Here is a 25,755-nt window from a genome sequence, read left to right as displayed (position 1 = left end):
TGGTCTAAAATTTTTAGTGTCCCACACTGTAGGATTGCTTTGTGTTTGATTTCTTATGCGAAAAATTAGAAGATGACAGACTCACAACATTCTTGGACCATCTCAAAGAAAATTATATATGAATTATAAGACGATGCTTGTTTTTACTACATATGTGGACCTGACCTTCAGCTACTTCTGAAAGAACAACAAAATGCTGTCATTTCGAAATGAGTCATTTCATTGGGTTTGAGACGATTGGGCCGATTTTACCTGAGGTACGCTCAGATGGTCCCTAATCCTTGGGTATGATTGCGCCCCCTCCCATGGTGACGTAATATCTTAATGTCTTCCTTCTGCTACTGTATCGCCGACCGTAATGCATTTATTCCAAGAATATACACTTACGGACTCATATTTACTAGGTATAAAACATTTTTTACTATTGTTTCAAATATGTACACCTAACTAATTAAATTAAAGCTGTAAGTGAGTACCTAATAATTGTCCTGCTGTAAGGATTAAATCTGCTGCCAGCGCAATCGTGCCATAGCTTAAAGGACCCTTTATCGACGCCGGATTTCGGCAGGAACCATCGGCGCAATCGTCGGTAGGTTTAACCTAATTCATTACGTGTATAGATCTTAAGGAACAGTAAAACATGTTTTATACTTAGTGAATATAAGGCAAGTGTAAGTGTCAATTCTTGAAATTCTTTTATTTTAGTTATATTTTCAATTATATACCTAACCTACTTTGGATATTAATGCATTGCCGTGTAGTGGTATAGCCATACAAGTAAGGCATTAAGATATTATGTCACCACCGGGGGCGGCGCAATCATACCCAGGTATTAGGGAACAGCTGAGTTAGTTCGGCGCAATCGTGCCCTAAGCTGAACGCACCTTAAAATCGGCGCATTCGTCCCATACCATTTTGACCTTTAAAACCACCTTTAAAATCAAAATAACATATTTCGACTCAGCCTGAGGTCAGCCACATGTTCTGAAGATACTAAACCTTAACTGTACTGTTCTGAAGCTAAATTATTATTAAATTTACTAAATTTACTAAAATTTACTAAAAAACTACTAAATTTTAGTAATCGCACTAAACCTTAACATTGATACGTAAATACATAATAACGATGATATAAATAATAATGCATTTGATTGAATTTAGTAACGTAAGCAAATTTCATTAAATTTAATAAAGATTAAAGTGTTACTAAATCTGCAAAATTTATTGGCAGTGTCTTACACCGTATATAGTTCTAAATTAATAGTACAGTAGTCACCAGCGAAGAAGAACGAATGCTACGCATCTTTAGTATTTCTATGCTGCCGTGAAGTTTTTTGGATGAAATTTTTAGCAAAGAACAAAGTATCGTGACCGATGTCAAAACTGTTTAGGTTAAAGCGATACGAAACTGCAGAAGTTCTTCCTAGCTGGTGGGCAATGTAGTTTTTCAATCTTACCTGGATTAAGTAGAAGCATAAACTTTATACAAATGTAGTCACTGATGTCAAATTTCAACTCTTGCAATTTGACAGTGATGTCATTAAAATGATCGGCCAGACTCGGGACGCCGAGCAATCCCAAATTGAGGAGGTCAAATTTCTGGCCGTTGTGGAGGGTGGTTTCGTCGGGGAGGTTATTGTGCGTGCGCTGGTGTATGTGATCCAGCACCAACATGTCCGACCATGAATGCTGCAGAAGTTTCATTTGATCGTCCACCTAGAAGAAATAAATATGTTTGATAAAGAGAATAGTTACGATTGTTAGTTATAGATACGTTTTTTTGGCGTGATTTGTACGTGATTCCTGATTGTTGGTGAAGATGGTTTGGTTGGAGAGAGTTTCTCCAAGCCGGAAATGATGTTTAACTACGAAAAAACAATACATTAAAGACGCACCAAAAACCAAATGAACTTTCATAGGTTTGTATGCTTGAAATATGATTAAAAATACTAAAAATAGTATACAAATGATATATAATTAGTGAGTTATTTTATTTAAAATACTTTACACAATCTCTATAGCCATGATTCTACTGTTAGATAGAACCAATAATCTCTGTAAACATCTCAGTTTTTTAATCATCTTAGATCTTTTATATCAACTGTTTATGATCTTTGTATCTCTCTATTGCACTATTTACGAGATCGATATTTCATTACGTCGTATTTCACATTCTTATTTGATATCTTTATTAACATTCTGCTCATTATTTCCTATTTTTTCTAATAAACTTTTATTGGTAAATATTAACAACATTACATATAATGCACAAATAATAAACTAGTTTTTTCCACTTTTAATTACAAGTGCTACAGCAATAAATAATAATTTGAATAAATATTCATAACAACAAACTGCGTTGGCTAACAGCAGCATTTACCTTTGACCTATTTGGATAATGTGTCTCCAACCGCATCGAACGATCTGTGTACTATTTCACTTGCGAATATTAAAAGTATCTTATTGGATTAAAAAGTGGACCATGGAAATTAAAAACGGTTCAATTTAATTAGTACACGCACTAACAGTGTTGTCAAATTAATAAAAAAGAAAAATTAGAACTAATTAATAGCAAAATGGGTGTCGGAAACAAAAGGTACAGCAGTAAAATTGAAGTTTTCAACTGGAAATAATTCATTTCCATATAAAAAAAAAACAAACTTAAAACTCTTAATGTGTTAATGTTATTAACAATTAAATTTTAGCATCATCAACAGTTGCCAATTTGCTGTACCAATCTTTTTGCGCCTGTTCTCCTGTTAGTGATTCCATAGTAAATTATGAGGGAAAAACCAGGAAAAAAACCTCATAATACTATCCCGACATGGTAAGTATTTGATCGTGCATTTAGTTTACCTTCAATAAACACCAAATTCCGATTTTATATGTTTGTTATTTAATTTATTGTTATGTTCCCTCATAATTTACTATGGAATCACTAACAGGAGAATTTTACATTTAACATTTGTCATCATGGCATGTATTTGTCTTTTTAAAGACGAATTACATGTTATGATCTTTTCTGACGGATATTCTCAAGTTAAAGTTGATTTCATGTAATTGAATGAACTATCTTATAAGTAAAGTCGTCCCAGGAACGCAACTCAACAATATTGGCAATATCATTTTAAAGTCGTCTACTTTAAAATGTATAATGTATGTCTGAATTGTCAATATAGATCAGGGCCCTGATTCTAATTGAGATTTCGACTCAAAACATGTCGAAATTAATATGGCGACGTCGAAATGCGACTTTGCGAACCTTGTGGATTTCAGCTGAACTAACCAAACGACGTCACTAAATTTCGATTTATCGAAATTAATTTCAACTTCAAGAAAGTGGTTGAAATTTAATTTCGAGTCGAAATTAATCTGACATGACTGACTGGACTGGGAGAAGTGAACTTAGGTTCAGTTTAGGTAGGCGGTGTTTTGATCCTTGCAAGGAAAACTGAGGCAAAAAGTATTAATATGGCTGTGTTTTACGGACATTTGCTAGTTTTGGAGGAATTAGAGATAATAGATATCCGACGTTCATAACGGAGGATAAGAAGAATGTTACGGGATACTCAAAATTCTTTTTCACTAAGTGATGCTCAATTTAGGCAGCAATTCCGGCTTAATAAACAAGCTGCAAATTATTTAATAAGGGTATTAGAACCATATTTGGAAGAAGGTGTTTATGCCTCTAGGATACCCAAAATGTTTAGGGTTAGTATTACTAAGCTGCAGTAAATTTAAAAATATATTAGAATATAACCACTAAGTCAAATCTTAGTGGTTATAACTTAAGGATCTCCCACATCGCCTTTTTTTTTTCTTGCCATCTTTTCTTTCAATTCAAAATATAATTGAGAATGGCCAATATTTATGATTTAACAACTCAAACAAGAAAAAAAAGACGTTCACGTAACGTAAACAAAACAAACATTCAACAAGCGTAGTGCAGCCAATAAACAACAGGGCCAACCCAAATTTTCAGCAGTGTCAAAATGATAAAGTAAATATCCCCAGTTTTAACTACAATCGAAATGAATGAGAATCGCTAGCGATTGCGACTGTCATGGCGTAGTCGCTTTTAAATTTCGACATCGAAATGAAATAGAATCAGGGCCCTGTCAGATAAAATTAAATTAGAAGAATTTTTCACTAAGTAACAAAAAAACAAAATTTGTTTAATTTACTAATGTTTGTATTTTGAGAACGATTTCCGAAGTGGAAATTGAAACGTCAATAAACGTACTTTAACCTTTAATTGTGGCTTATTCCCATTTAAAATGCCACAAGAAAATAGCTTCAGAACAATATTTGTTTTGAATTAGATTCATCCCATACCTTTCCACTGGGGATTATTTGGTAGTGGAAAGATCACGTGGTCGAAAAACCCAAAAATATCACAGCGTACGTTTGACAGCCGTCCAGTTTATTCTATTTTTGTTTGAACGATATACTTCAAATGGCAGTCTTTACATGGAATGTTATATACTATATTCGATTTCTCCCAAATATCTAAGGTGTTTTTGTACGCGAAAAGAAATTTCAAACTGTTTTACAGTTTCTGATACCTATTTTAGTGAATAACGGTTTAAACAATTTAGTAAGTTTATCGTGCGAAATAAGGTAAGCAACAGTATCTATGAGGGGACTCGGATGTGGACACTTCCTTAAGTTGAACTTCATTCATGACTTGTATGGAACTATGAACCTCTCCCAAATTGGTATAAGTCTGATAAATTAACACACGTCACGTGTGAAACAGATATCTGTTAATAAGAGAAGTGGTATACGAATTGTCACTTAAAATGGATTAAAATTAATGAAATTGACTGGATTCGTATAAGTTGTCACATCCTCTCTACCAAAGTGAATCAAATCAATTTATTGTTCTGAAGCTATTTTCTTGTCGCATTTTAAATTAATTACTATTTTAATGGGAATAAGCCACAATTGAAGGTTAAAATAAGTTTATTGACTTTGTTTATTGTTTGTATTTTAAGAACGATTTCCGAAGTTGAAACATCAATAAACTTATTTTAACCTTCAATTTTGGTTTATTCCCCTTAAAATCAATGTATCTTTTCTATACGTTTATACTGTTAATCTTTAGTACTTTTAAGCATTTTAAATTCTTATTTTCTTCTATTGAATTCTCTATTTTTTTGTCTTGCGCCCTTATTTTAATTTCTTTGGAAATTTTTATATTTTTATACCTCTTTATATTCTGTGGTTTGTCTTTCCTTGTTCTAGAAGAAACTTTTTTTTACTTATAGATTCAGCGCTGTAGAATTTCTTTTGGGATTTTGTGAATCTTCCATTTCTCTTACAACTTTCACTATACTATAGAGTCTCTATATCTATATATACTATAAAGTCTTTCATGTTTTAAATTGCAACAAATCATTTAATTTTAACGAACGAACCACCATTATGGTGGTTTGGTCACGTACTCCTCGTTATTCGTTTCTTCTCCTGTTGTTTCCTCCGTCAAGAGCTGTCTGTAGTATGGAGAAGAAGTGAGTGAATATAAGAATGAGTTGATATAAAATAACAACTACATGAATAATACAGTGTGAACAAAACATCATTGGATATTAAGATATGGGATAGATAATTGCTGCAAAATATTTTTTTGGGGAAGAACGCATAAGAAATGTAGAGTGGAAATACAGAGAAATGAATACCAAAGAATATGATAATTGCAATCAATAGAAAACATGAAAAAAATTTATGTAGTCCAATACTTTTAAATATTAGTTCACTTTGTTATGCAAGTTCAACTTCAGTAATAAACAATTGTAATTTATTATAGCACTAAAACTCTTCTTATATGTTGTTTTAATTAAACATTAGTCTGGTTTATACGTAAAATACAATTTTTATAGTTATCTCAGAGTTTAATTTTTCTAGACTCATATTCGTGTAAAAAAAACATCTAAAAACACTTAGAAATGATAGACATGATCTATAGTTAAAAATTTTACCTGGCAACAATGCGGCGTTTACAAACGCAGACAGAATAAGTGTATCAACCTGATACGGTGGGGTACCTTTAATTAATTATATCAATTTCATCAAGCATATCGTTTTCCCACGTATTTTGATGCATACAATGTATATGTAGAGTTTATTCGTCCAGTATTTCCCGTCTTGTCCCGATAAGTTCTCCATTTAAATTCAACAACTAACGTATCGTATTTTCGAATAGAAGTTAGTAAGTTGATTTGATAAATACGAATACACTGGGATGCAAAATTAACCGGACACTTGGATTTTTTTGTTTTTTGTTGGTGTTTAGATCAAAACTTGTTTAATTTTTTGAATTGTATTTTATGCCTTATTAGCGATAAAGTTTTTTTCTTGTTTGAACCTGTTTAGATGTTGTTTTGTGCGAAGAACAACACTTTTACACATACCTTTTGTTATTAATGTGAAATAGTGGCTTAGTATTATCTTAAGTTTATTGTGGTACTGTACCTGATTATACGTTCGGCTTTAGGTTTTTGTATTGTCTCCTATTTAAAACTTGCATTAAAAAAGTATGGCACCAAAAAAAGTAGCACAAGATTTACAGGATGATGGGCGGAGCATTCGTTGCATCGCAACTGCTTTAGGAATTTCTCGAAGGACAGTGTTTGATGCAAGACAAAGATTTCGAGAAACAGGACAATACACCAGGAGGCCAGGTCAAGGTAGACAAAGAACCACAAGTCAAGTTGAGTATCGCTTTCTCAGGTTACAAGCGTTACGCGATCGTACATTATCAGCACCAGTACTCGTTAAACGATGTCCATAGAAACACAGTTTCCGTTTATACCGTTCGAAGACGCTTAATGAATATGGACTAAAGTCCAGAATACCTGTCACGGGACCACTATTAACAGCAGATCATCGGAGTCAACGTTTACACTTCGCTCGCGAACATTTTAATTGGGGTGTTGACGATTGGACTGCTGTGCTTTTCACGGATGAATCAAGATTTAACAGATACTCATCAGATGGGCGGCCTAGGATATGAAGAAGAGCTGGTGAACCTTATCAGTAATGTTGTTTTACTCCGAAAGTTTAATTTGGTGGAGGTGGTATAATGGTGTGGGCAGGCATTTCTCTAGTGGCTCATATAGAATTGGTTATAATTCAAGGGGGCAATTTGAACGCTCAACGGTATATTCAGCAATGTTTGGAAGATCATGTAGTGCCATTTGCCCCATTTGTTGGAGAAAACTTTCGTCTGATGCAAGATAATGCTCGTCCGCACATCGCAAGAATAACACGGGATTACTTTGGGATGAAGTTGGGATTCGTTTATTACCATAGCCCCCAAGGAATGCTGCCTTAAATCAAATAGAGCATGAAATATTCTGGGACGACGTATTAGACGTAACCATGGTGAGTTTGAAACCATGAATGATTTGGAGCAAGCACTTAGTGAGGAATGGGAGCAAATCCCTCAAGCAAACTTTGCTGCCTTAATCCGAAGTATGCCTGATCGAATGAGAACCTTAATTAGGGCTCGTGGAGGTAATACACTAAATATCGTTTTCCATAAAAAATGTTTATATTAAAAAAAATAATTTTTGTCTCTTTGCAGATTTTCAAATTTTTTGAATTGTTTATTGTTTTTTCGGTGTAACATTCTTGAGTTGTAATAAATTTGACTTTTAAATTTTGTTTATTTTTGAATACTCAATTGGGAACATAAACTTTTTTGGATGCCAGTTTTTAGGAAAAATCTGAGTGTCCGGTTTTGCACACCAGTGTATATCAGATTTTCAAGTATTAGGTACCGTTCGCGTCATAAAAAACTGGTACAACTGTTATAACCAAAAATCGTGTTTTTTAAGTTGTGTACGTTGATCTTGTCACATGTATCATTCTAATTTCTAGGGCATCGTTGCCAGTTCAACGAAAATATTATATGAAACCAGCTAAAAGCAGGGCTGTGCGACAGACCGCCAGTTTTGAGTGTACTAAAAACTAAACATCGAGCATTCTCGATCAGTCAATCACATTAAATTTGTTTAAACATGCATCCTAAAAAATTCCCATATTAATTTTGTAATTTTCCATCATCTCAATTAAGTACCCTTACATTGATTTGTGTCTTAATATACTTTATGAAAATATTTCGATTCAAAAATAATGATAGATAATCAATCTAGACATAACTTTAAATTATTATAATAAAACATTACAGTCGGATATTAGATTGTAACTGTCACGTTTTGAAAAGCGTTTTTTCGCCCCGGATATTGTATACCTAGTTTATAATACGTAGGATAAAGTATAATATTTTTTTTTCACATTTATCGTTCTTATACTAAATAATCAATTAATTTCGGTAGTTTGCCAGTTACTAAACTTATTAACACAAAATACAGTTCGTGTTCGGTAGGCAGTTGAAGTATGTATAAAATTACAGTAGACGCATTCCAATGTTCCCTGTGCCAATACAGATCCTTCAAACATTTTGGATATTAACTCAACAATTAGATACGGTTTTTTGTTGTTAATGATAAAAATAATACCTATCTACATTACAATACAATTACCATAATAAATACATTTTTGAACGTTATTTTTTTTATTTAGATTTAGTGCAATTCCGTTATCTGTGATGGCAACAACGAATTTATTCACGAACCGTTGTGTCAAGTCTGAACACAGGTTTACATTGGAAAAAAAAAGTGTACCAGTTTTATATGACGGGAAGTGTACTAGGCACATCTAAGCACTTTACAGTGACATCGTGTAGCAATAAATTAAAAATATGTCAAAGGAACAGCGATGAATTCTTACAACTGTAAGGGAATGATGGTTGTATAAAATGAAATGTTCAGATCTCCTGCTGGATGGTTTTGTGATCAAGTAATTTTTATTATACACCGTATATTACTCACTAAGGCCGAATAAATGTATGAGTTAAGAGAACAAGCTGGTTCCAGAAATGGATTTTGTACACCTCGAACACAAAGATCAAAATGTCTTCAAAGTTAGCATATCCACTTTATAAGGCCGAATTTAGACCAACAATATTGTTAATTTATTACGGAAAGAAAAAATCTATCGCTGTAGTCCTTTCCCAGAATCAGTAGGTATGCTAACTTTACGGTAAAGCTAGCATAGCCATATCTATATATCGGCAAGGAAAAGGGGTACAGAGCCCATCTTGGCAGCATATTTTATCGCTAATTAATTGCTGTTGATTGGTATATTAACAAATCCCCAGAATCTACTCACATCTTTCCATCGTTCAAAACACACCCTCGGAAAACCTAGATATCGGCCAAAAAGCGAACTGCAAGGAATTGATTACTAAGTTATTGCCGAAGGTTGTACGCCAAGAAACAATTTATTGCTGTAACCGTTTCCGAGAAACAATGATTATGCTAACTTTACGGTAAAGCTAGCATAGCCACAATTTTCTGTACTAGGAAACGACTACAGCAATTTTTTTCTTTCCGTGATAAATTAGCAATAAATTATAGTGTTGGTCTGATTCGGCCTTATAAAGTGGATATACTAACTTTACAGGCATAAATTAATGAATATTTTAGACAATAGGGGCTAACGTGTATTGTCTCTATATGTTAAAAACATGTACAAGGAGGCTTCATAAAAAAACAGTTCTAACAGTAACCATATTTACTAGACGGCGTGTTCATACTTTAAACTGGCAAAATAGGGGAATATTTACCAAGGAGTGTATATGACAAAGCTTAAGATTTACAGGTGATGCAATATTGCTATCAAAACCAAAAGTAATGACCAACTGCAAAGATATGTGTCAACTACAAACGGGGTAAGAAAGTTTATAGATATCCTAGAAGAGCCAACATAATCAAAAGACAATCAAACGAGGAATACAACTTGTTTGGACAGTATTTCAAATCTTTAAGGGCTCTGGGAATTCCTACGTCCAAAAATGGATATAATGATACATTTATGGATCAATAACCTAACCCTTATTTTATCAGTTATCGCCCTCAAAGATAAGCAGGGAAATGGAGGGCATGGAGCAAAAGCAGGGACGTTATGAAATTATATTGTCATTTAACTTTTTTCTATTAAAAATATTTCTTATTTTTTTTGGATCCGCATCTGCACGTGAGAATAAAAACGAAAACATACAGTGCGCTTTGAGATATTACGTAAAACGAACAAATAATCGAAAGTGAAAACCGCCTCAAAATTTAGGCCAAGTTCAAACGAGTGTGGACCGCGCTTTATCTATCTTTGTTCAGCCAATGCGATGAGTCAGAATATTGCAATAACTATATAAAATGCTTTTATTCTTTAACAATGACGCACTGTAGCAATTTTTATAGCCTTTAAACCAAGGTAGTAGAAGTTGGTAAATTGTGAAGCAATAGATCTTGTTAAAAACTAGTTAAATCTTTTTGTTGCTGTTGTTTCTTTTTATATAATTTTAAGTTATCACCAACAGAACTGCCGAATAAAAAAGTTAATTGCCATTTGTTAACTCTTGTGTTTTTATGAGCTAAAAATTTTATTTTTCCGACTGTCATAAAAATGTTAGAAACTATCTTTTTTATTTCCCATCTCCTTAACGGAATCTTTACGGAAAGTCGCCATGCGACTTAAACGCTCAGTACAATTTCGAACCAAATATTATGTAGAAAATTAAATCTTCTGTTTGGATATAAAATATCCTTATTGATTTGTAGGGATTTGCAATAGAAATAAGAGGCGAACTTAATACAGGTCCGTTGTTGACCGTCGCGTCGTACAACTGGATTAATTATGAATGGGAATGGGGACAGAATTTAAGGATTCATAAATAAGCACTTAACAGTAGATATAGTGTTTACAAGTGGTTGTTTATCCATCTTGGAAATTATAAAATTGCGATAATATACTTCCGACCAAACTTTACTTATCATACCCATTTTTTTTAACAAACTTCAAATTCTGTTATATTAATTTACATAAAATCTTCTTAAAATCATCGTTGTCTATCCATCTGACTAGATTATGTACGATGAAAAAGTTCTTCTTCTTGCAGTGCCCTATCCTCATTGGACGTTGGCAATCACTCTGGCTCACAAAACCTTATTCACGGCTTCTCTAAATAATTACAACGATGTTTTTCCAGTCTAATGTGCAAGTTCTTAAGCCACGAAACAAGTCGTCCACCTCATCCCCTAATGTTTACTAATGGTTACTTATCATACCACCTAGTAAGAATTATATTGGGTTCTTCCATACTCCATTGTATTGTTTCAGTTAATTTCTAAGAAGAGAATATGATAAAAAATAAAATAATATTAAAAATTAGATTTATTAAAAAAATATTCTATAAAATATTATCTCTATAACATAATAATAACCCTCTAATAGCGCAATAATAATGTAATAATAATTCATTGATCTCATTGAACTTGAGAAAATAATCGCATATGTATGTATTTAACCAATAAACAAATGGTGGATGATTTTATGAATAATCATGGCCAAATAGAACGTGGTAGAGCAAGAAAGTAATTTACACCAGCGGAACGACTTGTGCTCTCCAACGTATGTTCTACAATACCACACGACTTGCTAATCAATGAGTTACAAAAAATCGGCATAATTCCTGTGTCCCCTATGACGTTCCTAAAAATTAGTGCTTCTATGCCGGAGCACAATCACATTCTTAGTTTTCGAAGACAAATATATATTGGCCCTCACAGTCTAAAACTACCAGAGTCAGTCACTCTTGTTTTTGACAACACGCCATATACAACATTCATCTCTTTATGACAGTTTAGTTTACTATAACTGCAAGAAGTAGGTCACATTGTATCACAGTGCTCCGAACAACTAGCTCAATTAACCCCCAACCAAAGTAATGAAACATCGTTATCCAGCACAACAAATATATCTTTGCAAAAACCCAATGACACAAACCTTTCTCAATGTGAACAAAATGTCTATTTCTAATGACCCAGCGATACCTAACAAAGTAGATGCATCAAATAAGGACAGTCACATAATTAATCAACCAAAACGTAGCTTTGATGAAATTATTTCACCTGAAGCAGATCTATCTTCAAAACAATGTAACACCTAAAGTCCAAGCAAAAGCTAAAAAAACTAAAGTTCTCGAAGAACTCGAAATTTTGGACTATTCTCTTTAATTAATAGAATAGACATTGAATATTTAACTGTAGAACATCGACGTAATCGGCTTAACAGTGCAGAAAACTATTATTGTGGGATTGATAGTAGAATGTAATAGTTTTTAGTTATGAATCTTTGCTTAGGAGTGCATGATGATTGGACCACAGAGGTCGAAGGCGATGTGGTGAAAGAAGCCCAAAGGTATCTTGTAGAAAGACATTGGCCACACATAGACCATACATCGTTACATCCAAGAAATTGTGGGCCCTTATCTTATAACATATCTTCAAACACTCCCAAATCCGATTTTTCAGTCGATAATGTTCGGCTACATGTAGTCAGATTAACAATGGACTACTCTCAGATGGCAGAAATTCATATTTTAGCATTACCAAAATTCAATCAAATGATATGGGACGTTAATGAGTAGAAAGATCCTAAATTCAGAATATCTTCCTTAAACACTGTCTGTCTATGAGCTTAAAGCCTGGATTAAGGTACCCCAAGACTAGAATGAACGTATATCACATGGTGGCGCGTATACACATTATGAATAAAGAAAACTCATTTATCGATACAAAAATCGTAACTTTAACAAAATAAAATCATCTTGTGTGTGGCCCCAATTGATGTTAAAATGAAAAATAAATGTAAAGAATCTTAGGGCAACTAAAAGAAATGATAATCACCAAATATAAACAATCACTGAAATTCAGTTCTTGAAACATTAGTGGAAAGGCAAAGAAGATATAGTGGAAGGTGGTTAAGCAAGTGATGTCTAAGAAGTCTTAATCAGAATTTATTAATAGGTATGACCCCATGATAGAAGAATTTTAAAAATACAATTACAAAATCATACTTATAGTTAAGAGGGCAAAGAGAACCAAAGTATCGAACAATTTACTTTAAAAGGAAATTTCAAATATTTAATATTACTTTTAAAAAATGCTGAACGGTCTAGAATTACATTAGTCGTGTATCTAATATTTACATATTAAACATAGTAAAAATAAATATACAGTTTTATGTATTCACTGAATTTATTATGTACAGTTTTAATTGCAATAAATATGGATTTGACAAATTATGTGCATATGCAAAGGTATAAGTGGGTAGAACTCATATATCAGGCTCCTCAAAGACGCCCGTTGTAAAACTTCCTACATTGTTGCCACGTTGTACAAAAAAATGGTATAGTAGGCGGTACAGTAGACTAGCGCGAAGCTTGTCAAAATATTACAAAATATTGTTCATGTGTTTGTAGTAAATCCAGGGCGCTTTTTTGACATGACAGTTGTCTTTAGGAGTTGCGTTCCCACGGCAACCCATACGTGTTAGCCATAGGTCAAACATGGATCAAAATTACCATGGTGCAAGACAAATAAAAATTACTTTGTGGTTTTCCAACATAAGTACTCTCTACACCTATTCCAAGCACCTATTTTTATTCTAACACACATATTGCATAAAATTATCATATTCATCGAGAACTCCTTTCTTATATAGTTCCCTCCACAAACTCTTAGTTATTCTAGCATATGTCTACTCAAGATTTAAAAAGTGGTACAGTACTAGCGCGAAGCTTCATAATGTTATTTCTGAATTTTAAAATTTGATAAAGGTAATATTAAAACTTAGATATTTTTAAAATTGAATAAAGTAATTTTCTTATTTATTTATCATTTTTTTTATAGATTTTTTATATATTTTAATAAAATTGAAAAAGTTTACATGTTGTATAACAGACTAACCACTATTATATTTCGTGGCGCTACTTCCGTGACGCTCGCCTCAGGATTTTACTATAGGAAAAAAGTAATACAACGCCAGATTCGCTTCAAAAGAAAATAGACAAAAACATCTTTTGGTTTCTGTTCCCGTATTATCTTTTTTTTTATTCTAATTTATTTATTTTCGGATTTTTATTTACTACCTTGTACTTGTTTCTGTAACAGTACTGTTTGTAACAAGCTCGGCAACACTGTGTGACGAGAAAGAACGACAACTAGTTAAGTAAGCCAGTACAGCAAGTAGGTAGACAAAATTGAATAATAAACAATTGAAAGCGAATCTGAAACAACAACTTTCCCCGACTAATACTATTCGGAACACTTTCCATTTTTGCCATAGAATTCGCTTGTTACGATCCACCATTTCGTAATAGACAGTAATATAGAAGTAATGACCTAGTGACAATGGCCTAGATAAAGATTGTTATTATTATAAAATCGCCGAAGAGGGAGGAGGAATAGATGAGTTAGTCGGAATTTTGTATAGTGCTGAGTTGTTCTGAACATATGATAAATTTACATGCATTGTTTGATAACTACTGGTCGGTTAAGCTCTTTACGTATGTTGTACCTGGTTACTCCGTGGCCTTTGTATGTTTCTGGATTTTTATTTAATGTTTTGACGGGTTCCTGGAGTAAATGTTTTTACTTTGTGTGATGTTCAATAGATAGACGTTAGTGGAATAATTTTGTTAATTTTACTTTTAGCTAAAGGCATGTTTTATTAATATCATACATCATAAGTGAATATCTGAATATAACTAATTGCCAAAGCAAAAAAAATTGCCATAAAAAACACCTATTCGCTATATTAACACTTATCTTAGCGATATTCAAAGATAAGCAATGTCTTCATTAGAGGTCGATGAATCCAATACATCTAACACCTATTTCCAACAGCCATTCAGATTGAAATTAAATGGTAATCGCTGAGAGACAAATCTAAAAAATAGTGAAAACAGGGCAATAGTTGACTCATTAATGACTTTTATTTTAAATATTATTTTTCTTTTTTAGCCCATATTTATTCATTTCTGGATAAATAGGGGGTTATTTCTCATCCAAGTTCTTTCAATGGTTTATGTCATGTGCTGTGCATATCTATCCTTTCCAGCTCTAGCTGGAATATCATCCACCCATATTTCTAGAGCCTGCCCCTATTTCTTGTCTTTTCTGTTTTCGCTTTATCACTCTACGAACCAATCTGTAATCGGATTGTCTTCTTAGGTGCCTTTTACTTTAATTGTTAAAGCATATTATCCCATTCATTAATATTTGTGGCTTGTAAAATAATATCTATTCTCTGAAAACAGAAGGCTACAAAATAGACCCAATTCTAATGGGTCAGAAGGTCCGTATGATAACAGACGAAATTCTGAAAATACAAAGCCACAAAATAGACACTATTCTAGTGAGGTCAGAGGTGACAACAGTTACAAGGGATCGTCAAAGAGACAAGAGAATGCCATTAGCTATCTAAGTCATCAGAATGAAGAATTACTACTTGCAACGGCAATAAGCTAAGCAATCTACAGGAGAGAGTAGCTAAATCTTGTGTAGTTGGTACCACTACTGCGAAAAGCATAATTTCTGAAGCTAAGAACAAGTCGCCTGGTACTTCCTTTAAGTCTCATACGGTTTAGGTATTATGTCAAATATATACGGTCTCGCATTTAAATTAAATAAGTTAAGGGTATTTACAGTGAAACCGAATGTAGATTAGTAACAAAAAATATGGCGTCAGATTCTTCATGTGTCATTGTACTTGCCTGCAAAGTTTCAGGAATGGCATCTTTTTGTTTCAAAGATATTTAGTTGGTTCCATACTTTATTTCAACCCTGTATATACTTTTTTAAAAATTTACTTGAATTGCTCCCTCAACTACTACATTGTTGGCGTTTACTGTCTGACGCCATGCGACCTCTTAATCACGTGATAAGATTAACGCCTCCATAGACTAAGAATTGGAACAGACTTACCTACTTCTAATCTGTTAGGCGCAGGAGTGGCGACCCCATAAATTCTAAATACGCAATTTGCTAAGAAATGAGATGCAAATAGTTCATCTACTGTTGTAATTAGTTCCTCATTTGCAAGTGATCAACTTAGAACAAACGATTTATTCAAATGCTTTTAGCGACGCGAAAGACGTACTATTTCTTTATAAGTTAAAGGAATTCACTCACATCATGTAAATTCTACTGGGCGTATTATAGCAGGAAACAAAAATAATTATTCTCCAAATATTAAGTCCCATAATTTAAAATACTTCTATACAGGGATTCCGAATTATATTTTGAAAGGACCACATTACATAATTTTTTATATACTATTTATACATTATTATAAGTTTTGTTCTTTATAGTTACAACTACCCTATATTTATGTTGTTTTCATCGATATTTTCTTCAAATCTGTTAGTAAATACAGTATTAATAAAATACGAACCATGATAATTTTATATTAACATTAACAACTAAAAAGAATTGATACTACGCACGACGTGACAAAATTCATGTCACTAATTGATTTATTGATTCGACGTCATTAATGAATTCTTGGTGAAATACATGTATGGTACATTTTCATCAATATTTCAATCGACCTGACAATAGATAAAAAGATCTAAAATAAAATGCAATTAATTAACCCAATAATGAAATCAGGCGAGAAGAATAATGAAATAGGGGCACAGGAAATGCACGGGAACTTTAAGAATAGCACATACTACATTGTTAATCAAATTGTTAGTCACTCGAGAAAATTGAGCTACAAATTATATTTACGTGGTAAATATAAGGGGTTAATCTTTTTTTAACGTAACAATGTAGCATTTTGTATCAGTAACATTTAGTTACAAGTCGTGCGGTAGGTGCATGTTTATTTTGAAGGCATTTATATATTCTTTAGTATATTTAAACCCGTTCTGATTTTTAAAGTGAAGCTTCTATACTGGCGTTGTATCACTTTTTTCTCTACAGTAAAATGCCGAGACGAGCGTCATGGAACTAGCGCCACAAAATGAAGTCGTCACGAGTAGCGTCATGGAATAGCGGGTTTTCACAACTCTGGATGAATTCGTTTCTAGTCATATACACTCCGCGTCATAGAAAACGGGCCACCCCAAATATTTTAAATAATTTCGAAATTATTATTTATTGCTACAAAATTAAGCATTTATTTTTTTGTATATTGAAGTAATAATATTTTATTTTTTATGTAACTTGGGTTATTTAAGTTAACTGGATTGAGGATATTCGTAGAACCTATAAAACAAAACAATTTTGAGAAAAAGTTGAGTTTACAACTTGATCAATTTTCAAGGAAGCGATTGTTTTGAGAAATGTATGATATTGTAAAGGGTTCTAATGAGTTTTAAACGCATCTCAGTATTACAGTAGCCGACTTGGTGTGAAGTAGTCTTTTAATAACGATGGAGAAGTTTCCAAAAACGGTTGAAATTGTAACGTTACTGAGAAGTGGATTAAGTCAAAGACAAGTTGCAAGGCAATTGAATGTTAGTCTTTCGACTGTACAAAGGACCCAGCAACGATTTATTGTGACAGGATCTCATCAACGACGACCTGATACGCGACCAAAAAGGAAAACAACCGCTAGGGAAGATCGCGTCGTCATTCTTGCTGCATTACGGAATCGGACCCAAACCGCTAGAATACTTCAAAGCCATTTACAGCAAACTCAAGGACGAGCAATCAGCCTTTCTACTAATCGGCGAAGATTAAGGGAGCAAGGTTTGACAGTTTGCAGTCCAGCAATAGGGTCCTTACTTTCCCCAGCTCACAAAAGAAGAAGACTCGATTTTGCCCGTGAGCACATCAATTGGACAGCAGACGATTGGAAAAAAGTATTGTTTACGGATGAGTGTACAATGTCTATTTATGGTAAAGACGGACGCAGTAAGGTGTACAGACGGGCTGGAGAACGTTTCGTTGGTTGCACTCGGGCACCACGGGTTGCTTTTGGTGGTGGTTCAGTAATGTTTTGGGCAGGGATTTCTTTTGACGCGCATACGTATCTCGTCGTGATCCGACGGTGCGTTAACAGCAGTAAGGTGTATAACGGAAATCTTACATCATGTGATGCCCTATGCTGGATTTATTGGCAACGAATTCCTGCTAATGCAGGATAATGCGAGACCACACACGGCAAGGATAGTAACGGAGTACCTTGACCAGGTTGGTATTCCAAAAATAGACTGGCCTGCTCAAAGCCCCGATTTAAATCCTATTAAGCATATATAGAGCCTGCTAAAAGTCGCCTTAGGCGTCGCATACCTGCTCCAACAACACCTGGAGAGCTTCAGATGGCACTCATTGAAGACTGGGCCACTTTTCCCGAAAGAGATATCCAAAACGTTATAAATTCCATGCCAAATCGAATGAGGAGTGTCATCCATAGTCGAGGTGGCAATACCCATTACTGAAAATGGATACCAGCTTTTTTTTTAATATACAGTTCATTTTTGTTTTAAAAACTAAGTTGATTTTTTCAATAAATTTCCTATTTTTCTTAAATTTTTTATTTTCGATTGATGTTTTACGATAATGATGAAATTTTATATTAAACGAGTTATTGATTCAATATACAAAAAAAACAAATGCTTAATTTTGTAGCAATAAATAATAACTAGCGGACCAACTCGACATCGAGTTTTTTAAATGAAATTTTTATTTTGCGAGAAAAATATACAATATATACAATGACCGGAAGTAAAAATATTTTTGTCAATAACTCAAAAACTATAAATGATAATTTCGTGAACTTACATTTTTGAACTCTACGTTGAATTCTCTATTGATTTGACTAATAAAAACGAAACCGGAAGTCGACCTCAAAACAGGAATGCAATTTTTAGTTCATCAAATGTCGACATGGATATCATTTAGCAGTTAATTTTGCAAGCTGATCACGAATCCGGTGTCAGATTTGCTCTATCTTGACGTTTTATGCGCGTTTCGGGTCATTTCCGGTGTCGGATCGCAACCGGAAGTACATATTTAGATTCGTCTCGACGGGACCTTTCGATCCATATATACATTATGGGGTCTAAAACTTAAAGTAAATTTTAACTTTCGGTCATCTCAAAACCGGAAGTGAATTTTTGTACCAAAAGTATATCTTGACAATCTCATACGTAATACTAATAATATTCCGAAAAAATATTTTAATTATCTAATATGGTTTTTGAGTAAAGTGGTGGACAAGAAAAAGGCTTAGCGTTTTAGTATATAAGATTTCCAAAATATTTTAAATATTTGGGGTGGCTCGTTTTCTATGACGCGTAGTATATTTACTCTAAGCAGAGCCCATTTGTGAGCCCTTCAGACACTTAGATCCCATAAGACAGGTCCATTTTATCACCCCTATCATACGGACTAGGCCTATAAGGACCTAGTATTCGGCGTTTCTGGGGTGCAGCCTGCTCTGGGCTCCCATAACTGCTACAATCAGCAGGGGCTCTAAATCTGAGCTATTCTTGCCGTTCCGAGCCTCAAATATTTAATAACCTTGTGGCCTCACAGAAAGCCACAAGCCTCTATAAGGGTAACTCCCTCATTTGGCTCGGTTACATAAAGGCCGAATCCATAATCTGCCACCTCTGAAAGGCCAGTGCCGAGCATCTCTAGAGAACATGTGAGTAGGTTTCCTCTTTCTCATTACAAAGACGGCACCATGGGGCATCCGCCAATCCAAGCAGATGAAGGTGCCGCATGAGTCTACAGTGGCCGGTAAGCATACTGACCACCAGAGAGCATCTTCTACGGTCTAGAAGGAGAAGTTAAGCTGTAAGACTTTTGGACGGCCCCAGTATATGAAGCGTAGCCTGTCTCATACCTCCACAACTGGCCCAGAAGTCCTGGAACCTCCGCAGAAGAAGCTCTATGAGACTACCCCGACCAGTGGCGTGCATATTTTTCTTCTGTTTGTGTACCGACACCACACGACTCTGTGAGTGTTTCAATGTGCCTCCAGTAAGTTTTCGTTCTATTGTTTTCGTGTTCTTCCCACCGATCACTTGTTCCATTATGACACTCCAGGTAGAATTTACATCTTAGTAGATTTGCTGTTATAACTATGTATTTTGCATTTTTTGGGGAAATTAACATATCAAAATTTCTGGCGGTTATATTAAATTGGCGTGTATACTCAGAAGGTATATTCAAGATATCCCTGAGCGAAGACTGTACCTGGAAATAGGCGGAGAAATAATAAATAACATAAGATACGTCGACGAAACAGCAATACTAGCAGTGTCGGTTAACTGGTTGAACCTGAATACATTGGAGCTGGCTAAAGACTCAAAGCGAAAGAAGATTCTTTCCAGAATTAAGATATCTCGAAAGGCCTTGGAAAATGATATTTTGCAAGAGAAATATCTCTATGCAATTCCCCGAAATAATTCTTAAATGTTATATTGGGTTAACCTTGCTGATGTTAGAGCTGGACTTTAAAAGTAACAGAGATGAAGATTTGAGCTATTATGCGTTGGTCATATTGTCGGATGAACTAAATACCAACTACTGTGACTCATTACTTAGAGGAAAGTCACATGAAGGCGATAGATTGGACCTAAAAAACTGTCGTGGTCACGGAATATAAAATAATGGACGAGTCTTCAGGTGGCAAATATATTTCGAGCGACTGTTTAGAAAGAATCGTTCCATGATATTGTTGAGAAGACACAATTTACAAACACGACAAATTTAACAAAATCAAAATTATTTCACCACCCATTATATGTATAAAAAATTCATTAGCTTGTCGATTAAATTTGTTGAGATCCACGAAGTAAACCCTTTGTAATTTATTCAGAGTTTCTTCTCTGGAAATACATTGCATTAACTGTTATTTGTTTAGAACATTAGGGATCATAAATACTATATTACTGTGCACTTTAATGCTCATTTGGATATCTCCGCAGAAATTCGCCCACCTCGTTGGTTTTTATTCCAATAAATCTTAATTTGGTAAAGACTCGTTGCTCAATTCCAAGTTAACGTTCGACTTGGTTAGATAACTGGGTCGTTAGTTGCACATTGCTCTAGCCGTTTTTTCTATTTCGTATCTTTTCCAGGATCGCAATAAGCTGATATATATATACGAATTATAATTTATATTAAGTCAAGTCAACAACGCCATTAAGAGTGTCATAATTAAAATATTATAAACTACGCAATTAAAATTCTTCGTGTTTCTTTTCTAATTCTAAAGATCGGCATTTTAACTTATAAAATTAAAACTGAAAGTTTATAATAAAAAAACACTTCTTGAAAAACTAAATTTAAAAAGGCACTCAACACAAAATAAAAAACAACAAGATAAAAAATAAAACTTATTGAAGAGGTGTAGGGGCAAAATTTTTATATAATTTTCACCGTGCCCAAATTCTTATATATATTCAGGGATTCTACAGTATTCACTGCCTTCCCTAGCTTAACCGTTTCCATCTCTATCTGTTGTCCCATTCTCCATCGTTTAGGGCTCTCTTACTCATGGCGTCGTCTATTTGGTTCCTCCAGGATCTTCAGGGTCGTCCTCTTTTGCTCCTTCCTATGGGGCTCCATTCGGTTATTCTCTTTATCCATCTGCTGTCGCTAGTTCTTCTTACATGTCCTTACCACTTTAGTCTTTTTTGTTTTATATATGTTCTATATATGTGTATGTCTGTTTCTATTTATGTTCTTTGCTTTATTTCGTCATTACTTCTCCTATCCATTCTTGTTACTCTGCAGCATCTTCGCATGCATTCCATCTCTGTTGCTACTATCTTACTGCTGTTTTTCTTGTGTATAATCCAATTTTCAGCTCCATATGTCATAATACTTCGCACTAATGTTTTATAAATCTGTGTTTTTGTCTTCATATTTAGGTGTCTGTCCCACCATACTGAGTTAAGTTGTAGGATTGCTGTTCTTGTTCGTCCTAATATTTGCTTAATTTCTTCCTCTGTTGTTGCCTTTTTCGTGATTATAAACTCCAAGTATTTGAATTTATCCTTTCATTTGATTGTTATGTTGTCGTCAATCTGTACGTCTTCTATGTCTTCTTCACTTGTAGAAAGGTACTCTGTTTTTGCGAGGTTAATATCTAGGCCAGCCTTGGTATATTCATCTTGTAGTTTCTTCATCATGTAACTGAGGTCTTCTTGGTCTTGTGCAATCACTACTTGATCGTCTACAAAGCTTAACGTATATAGGTAACGGTTTCGTACCGGTACTCCCATGCCTTCGCATTTTCTTTTCCATGTAGTCAAGGCTTTCTCTAAGTATATTTTGAATAGGGTTGGAGATGTGAAACAACTCTGCCGGAGTCCTTTTGTTGTGGTGAAGTCTCCTATGATTCTTGTTCCCATTTTAATGGACTTTTTATTTTCTTTATTCAGAGCTTTTGTAGCGTCTATGAGTTCCGTCTGTATTTCTAATTTGTACATTGCCTTCCATAGTTCCGACCTTGGTACAGAGTCATACGTCTTTCTCAGGTCCACAAATGCCAAATGTATATCTCTATTTTTTGCTTTTTTCTTTTCCAACAGTTGTTCCAGTGTGTGTATGTGGTCTTTGCATGATCTTCCTGTCGTAAAGCCTGCCTGATCCTCCCCGATTTTGCCTTTTATCGCTTGCTCTTTTCTCTCAGTGTCTCGCAGTATCTTCCCATATAATCTTCCTATTGCTGATATTACGCTTATTCCTCTGTAGTTTTCGCATCGTTTTCTATCTCATTTCTTAAATACACATGTCATATATGTCCGTCCACTCCTTTGGGAGCTATTCTCCATTTATGGCTTTCTGAAATATCCATTTTATCATCCAGTGTAACTTTTTTGAGCCGTACTGTATAAGCTCAGGTGAGATGCCTCCAGGTCCCGGTGCTTTCTTATTTTTAATTGCTTTTATGACCGTTCTCATTTCCCTATCTATTATATCTATTTCTTGTTGTGGGGATCTGCTTCGTCTTCGCTTGTTTTCTTTTCCAATGAATTATGATCTTTGTTCTGTTAACAGTTCCTTGTAATAGTCCTTCCATTCTTTGTCCTATATATTTCCCCATTTAATTTTTTCATTGGAGTTTTGTTTCAATCCTCTCAGTACTTTCCATGACTCCGAAGTTCTTGTACCTCCTATGTATGTTTCAATATTTAACCAGGTTCTTTCTCATTCTTCATTATTTTGTTGTGTTATTTGTTTTTTCACTTCTCTATCTTTTTCTCTATATTATTTATAAACTTCATCGTTATTTGTAGTCAGCCATTTTCTGTATCACCCAAGTGTTCCCAATGTTTCCAATTCTCTCCTTTATTTCTATTTGTTCTATTTTGTTGTCTTAACTATTATGTCTATTTTTTCGTCTTCTTCTGCCAATACCACCACTTTTGTTTTATTTAGTTTCATTTTGTTTTTTGAATTGCTTCCTGTTGTTCTTCCTTATTCATAACTATCATTATGACATCGACGAATTCACATTCGGACAGCGATACTTACTGTAGCTTTCTATATTCTAAATGTACTTTTTTTGTTTTTTTTTGTTACTGCAGTTTGTCGTTTAAACGTAGAGTCAAAGAAAAAAACAATAAAGCTGCTCAGAATGATATCGATAAAATTCAAAAACATCCTCGATAAGTATGAGATATGCTTGCATTTTTCGCTGAATTTTAAAAATTTTGAACTGTATACTTACGTTAATTTTAGATTTAACTCTGTTTTTTATAAAGTTCTTTTAGTATCAATAATTCTAACAATAAGAAGAGTGATTACAAAAGCTATTCTACATCAGTTTTCAATGCAAGCATGAGGTAAGAGGAAAGGTCTCTATAAGGTAAATAAAAAATGGTCAAAATTAATTTTGACATATATGTAGCGGTATATACCTAAGAAAAAAATTATTATTTTTAAATTCATATTTAATTACCAGAACAACCAGCCGCCGCACTATATCTTAAAACAAAACTATCAAAACCTACGAATCTGAGCGTTCTACTTTTACCTTGAGTTTAGTTACGGCAATTACATACTCGTATTACTTTTACTGTTTAGTATCTTCTATCTATAAGATAAAGATAGTACAGTAAAACCAAAAACCATAACTTACCTTGAGATCTTTAAAGAATATCGAATTTCTCGCCCAATCGACTTGAGAAAAGAGATTTTGGTCCAAAACTTTACACATTAGTTCAAATAAGTCCACTTCACACTGATTGTACGTCTGGTTTTGTAAAAGAGTGTACAAAGAATTTTGCCATTCGCGATCGTCAACGGCGGCCACGAAATCCCTAATGAGCGGCGACACTTTACTCGAAGGCGGTACACTGCTGCCCGGTACGACAGTCTCGAATTGGAACACTTTGGGACTAAGGGGTGATGTGGTGGTGGAATTCGCTTGGCCCCAGAGCTTGTTCTCCGGGCCCATGACCATCGACGAGTGACCTCCAGGAACGCCGACGATCTGGAGAGCGGGCTGCTGATTGGACGTGGGCTGCACCAAGGATGAGTTCACCTGTCAAAATAAAATATTCTCTTACATACGAAAAAATATTAAAAAAGGAAATTAGGAGTTATATTAAATTAAAAACAATTAGATTATACAGAATAAAAATTATATTACCAATATAGTTACTAATTTATAAACATTAAAAGGACATAAATGTTTTGAATAGTCACTTATACTAACAATGCGTAAATTCAACAAAGTTATCGGGTTCAAAATACATCACCTTCAGTTAAACTGGGCCGTACCAAAGAAGCTCTAGTCAATGATTTGCTATGAATAGTATTTTCCTTTTGGTAACAATATAATCTATTGTGCCTTCCATTATTAAACGTATAATCATTAAACCCGTTTGGCTGTTGAATAATACCATGTCCAATACGCGCATTAAAATCTGATCTGATCTGATGGGAACTTTTCAATATTTTCCCGAAGTTGGTCATAGAAAGAGTCACGATCTGTTTTTGGTTTGTAATCTTCTGGACTATATGATGATTTAATATAAACTCTATGGATGTGGGTTTACATTCTTACAATTATAATTCTTTCTGAAACGTATTTGCAGTCTTCTATTTCTATTTAATTTTTATAGTTTCGATAGATAGATCAGCATTCGAACTCGTTTTTATGTCCCATTGTTCATTGATACTTGTTCTGGAGTAGGTGTACCTTTTTACTTTCTATCTGTTGTCCATTCAGGATTAGTTGTCCTAATTATATTATATTTTTGAGGATCATCATATATTTGTAGCCGATAGGGAGAGTCTATATCTCTGAACAGCCTCTGTAATGTTATTAAATCTTTAAGTCTGCAATCTGCAAAAATCACTATATCATCTGCATATATTATGTTATTTATGCGTTCTCCGTTTAGGCTGATATCAGCTTCACTATCCTCTAAGGTATCTTGAAAGATTTTCTCTGAATATGTGTTAGACAGTAGCGGTGACAATAGACATCCCTGTCTAACGCCACGTTTTATTGTCTGTGTCTGACTCTCCTGCCCCTATTGCTCCACTTCCTTTAATATCTGTGAGTCTATTATTACTATTTTTATTGTTGTCTTGAACTTTTTTGTCCCTTTCTTTTCACGTGAGTCCAAATACATAGTTTTCTAGCGTTCATTAAACGTATTGCTCCAACTTTATTTAATATCTTTTTTTACTAAACTGGACAAGCATTTAAAACGTCATATATCCACATATCTGAACATTACGACCACTTTGTAGTACCTAACTAAAATAAAAATAATCCAAAGAAAAATAAAACACCTGTAAAGAAAAAAATAAACACAAATTATTAAAATATATAAAAAAATAATAATATTAAATAAGAAGT

At 34.0% G+C, this 25,755-nt stretch overlaps 1 protein-coding gene across 2 annotated transcripts in view; it reads right to left on the bottom strand.

The window, feature by feature from the left end:
- The window catches only part of ftz-f1 (ftz transcription factor 1), a 520,286-nt gene that overhangs the window by 17,005 nt on the left and 477,526 nt on the right, over positions 1-25,755 (bottom strand). For both annotated transcript variants that reach the window (XM_072520365.1, XM_072520364.1), the window contains 2 exons: positions 24,022-24,426; positions 1,458-1,716 (listed from right to left, as the gene is read on the bottom strand). In XM_072520365.1, coding sequence (XP_072376466.1) covers positions 1,458-1,716; positions 24,022-24,426 — 664 coding nt within the window. The remainder of the gene's footprint in view (positions 1-1,457; positions 1,717-24,021; positions 24,427-25,755) is intronic.

This window comes from Diabrotica undecimpunctata, chromosome 1 (genome assembly GCF_040954645.1).
Source record: "Diabrotica undecimpunctata isolate CICGRU chromosome 1, icDiaUnde3, whole genome shotgun sequence".
Taxonomy (NCBI): Eukaryota; Metazoa; Arthropoda; class Insecta; order Coleoptera; family Chrysomelidae; genus Diabrotica; species Diabrotica undecimpunctata.
The sequence above is the reverse complement of the archived record's forward strand: the minus strand, read 5'-3'. Positions and strand labels throughout refer to the sequence as shown.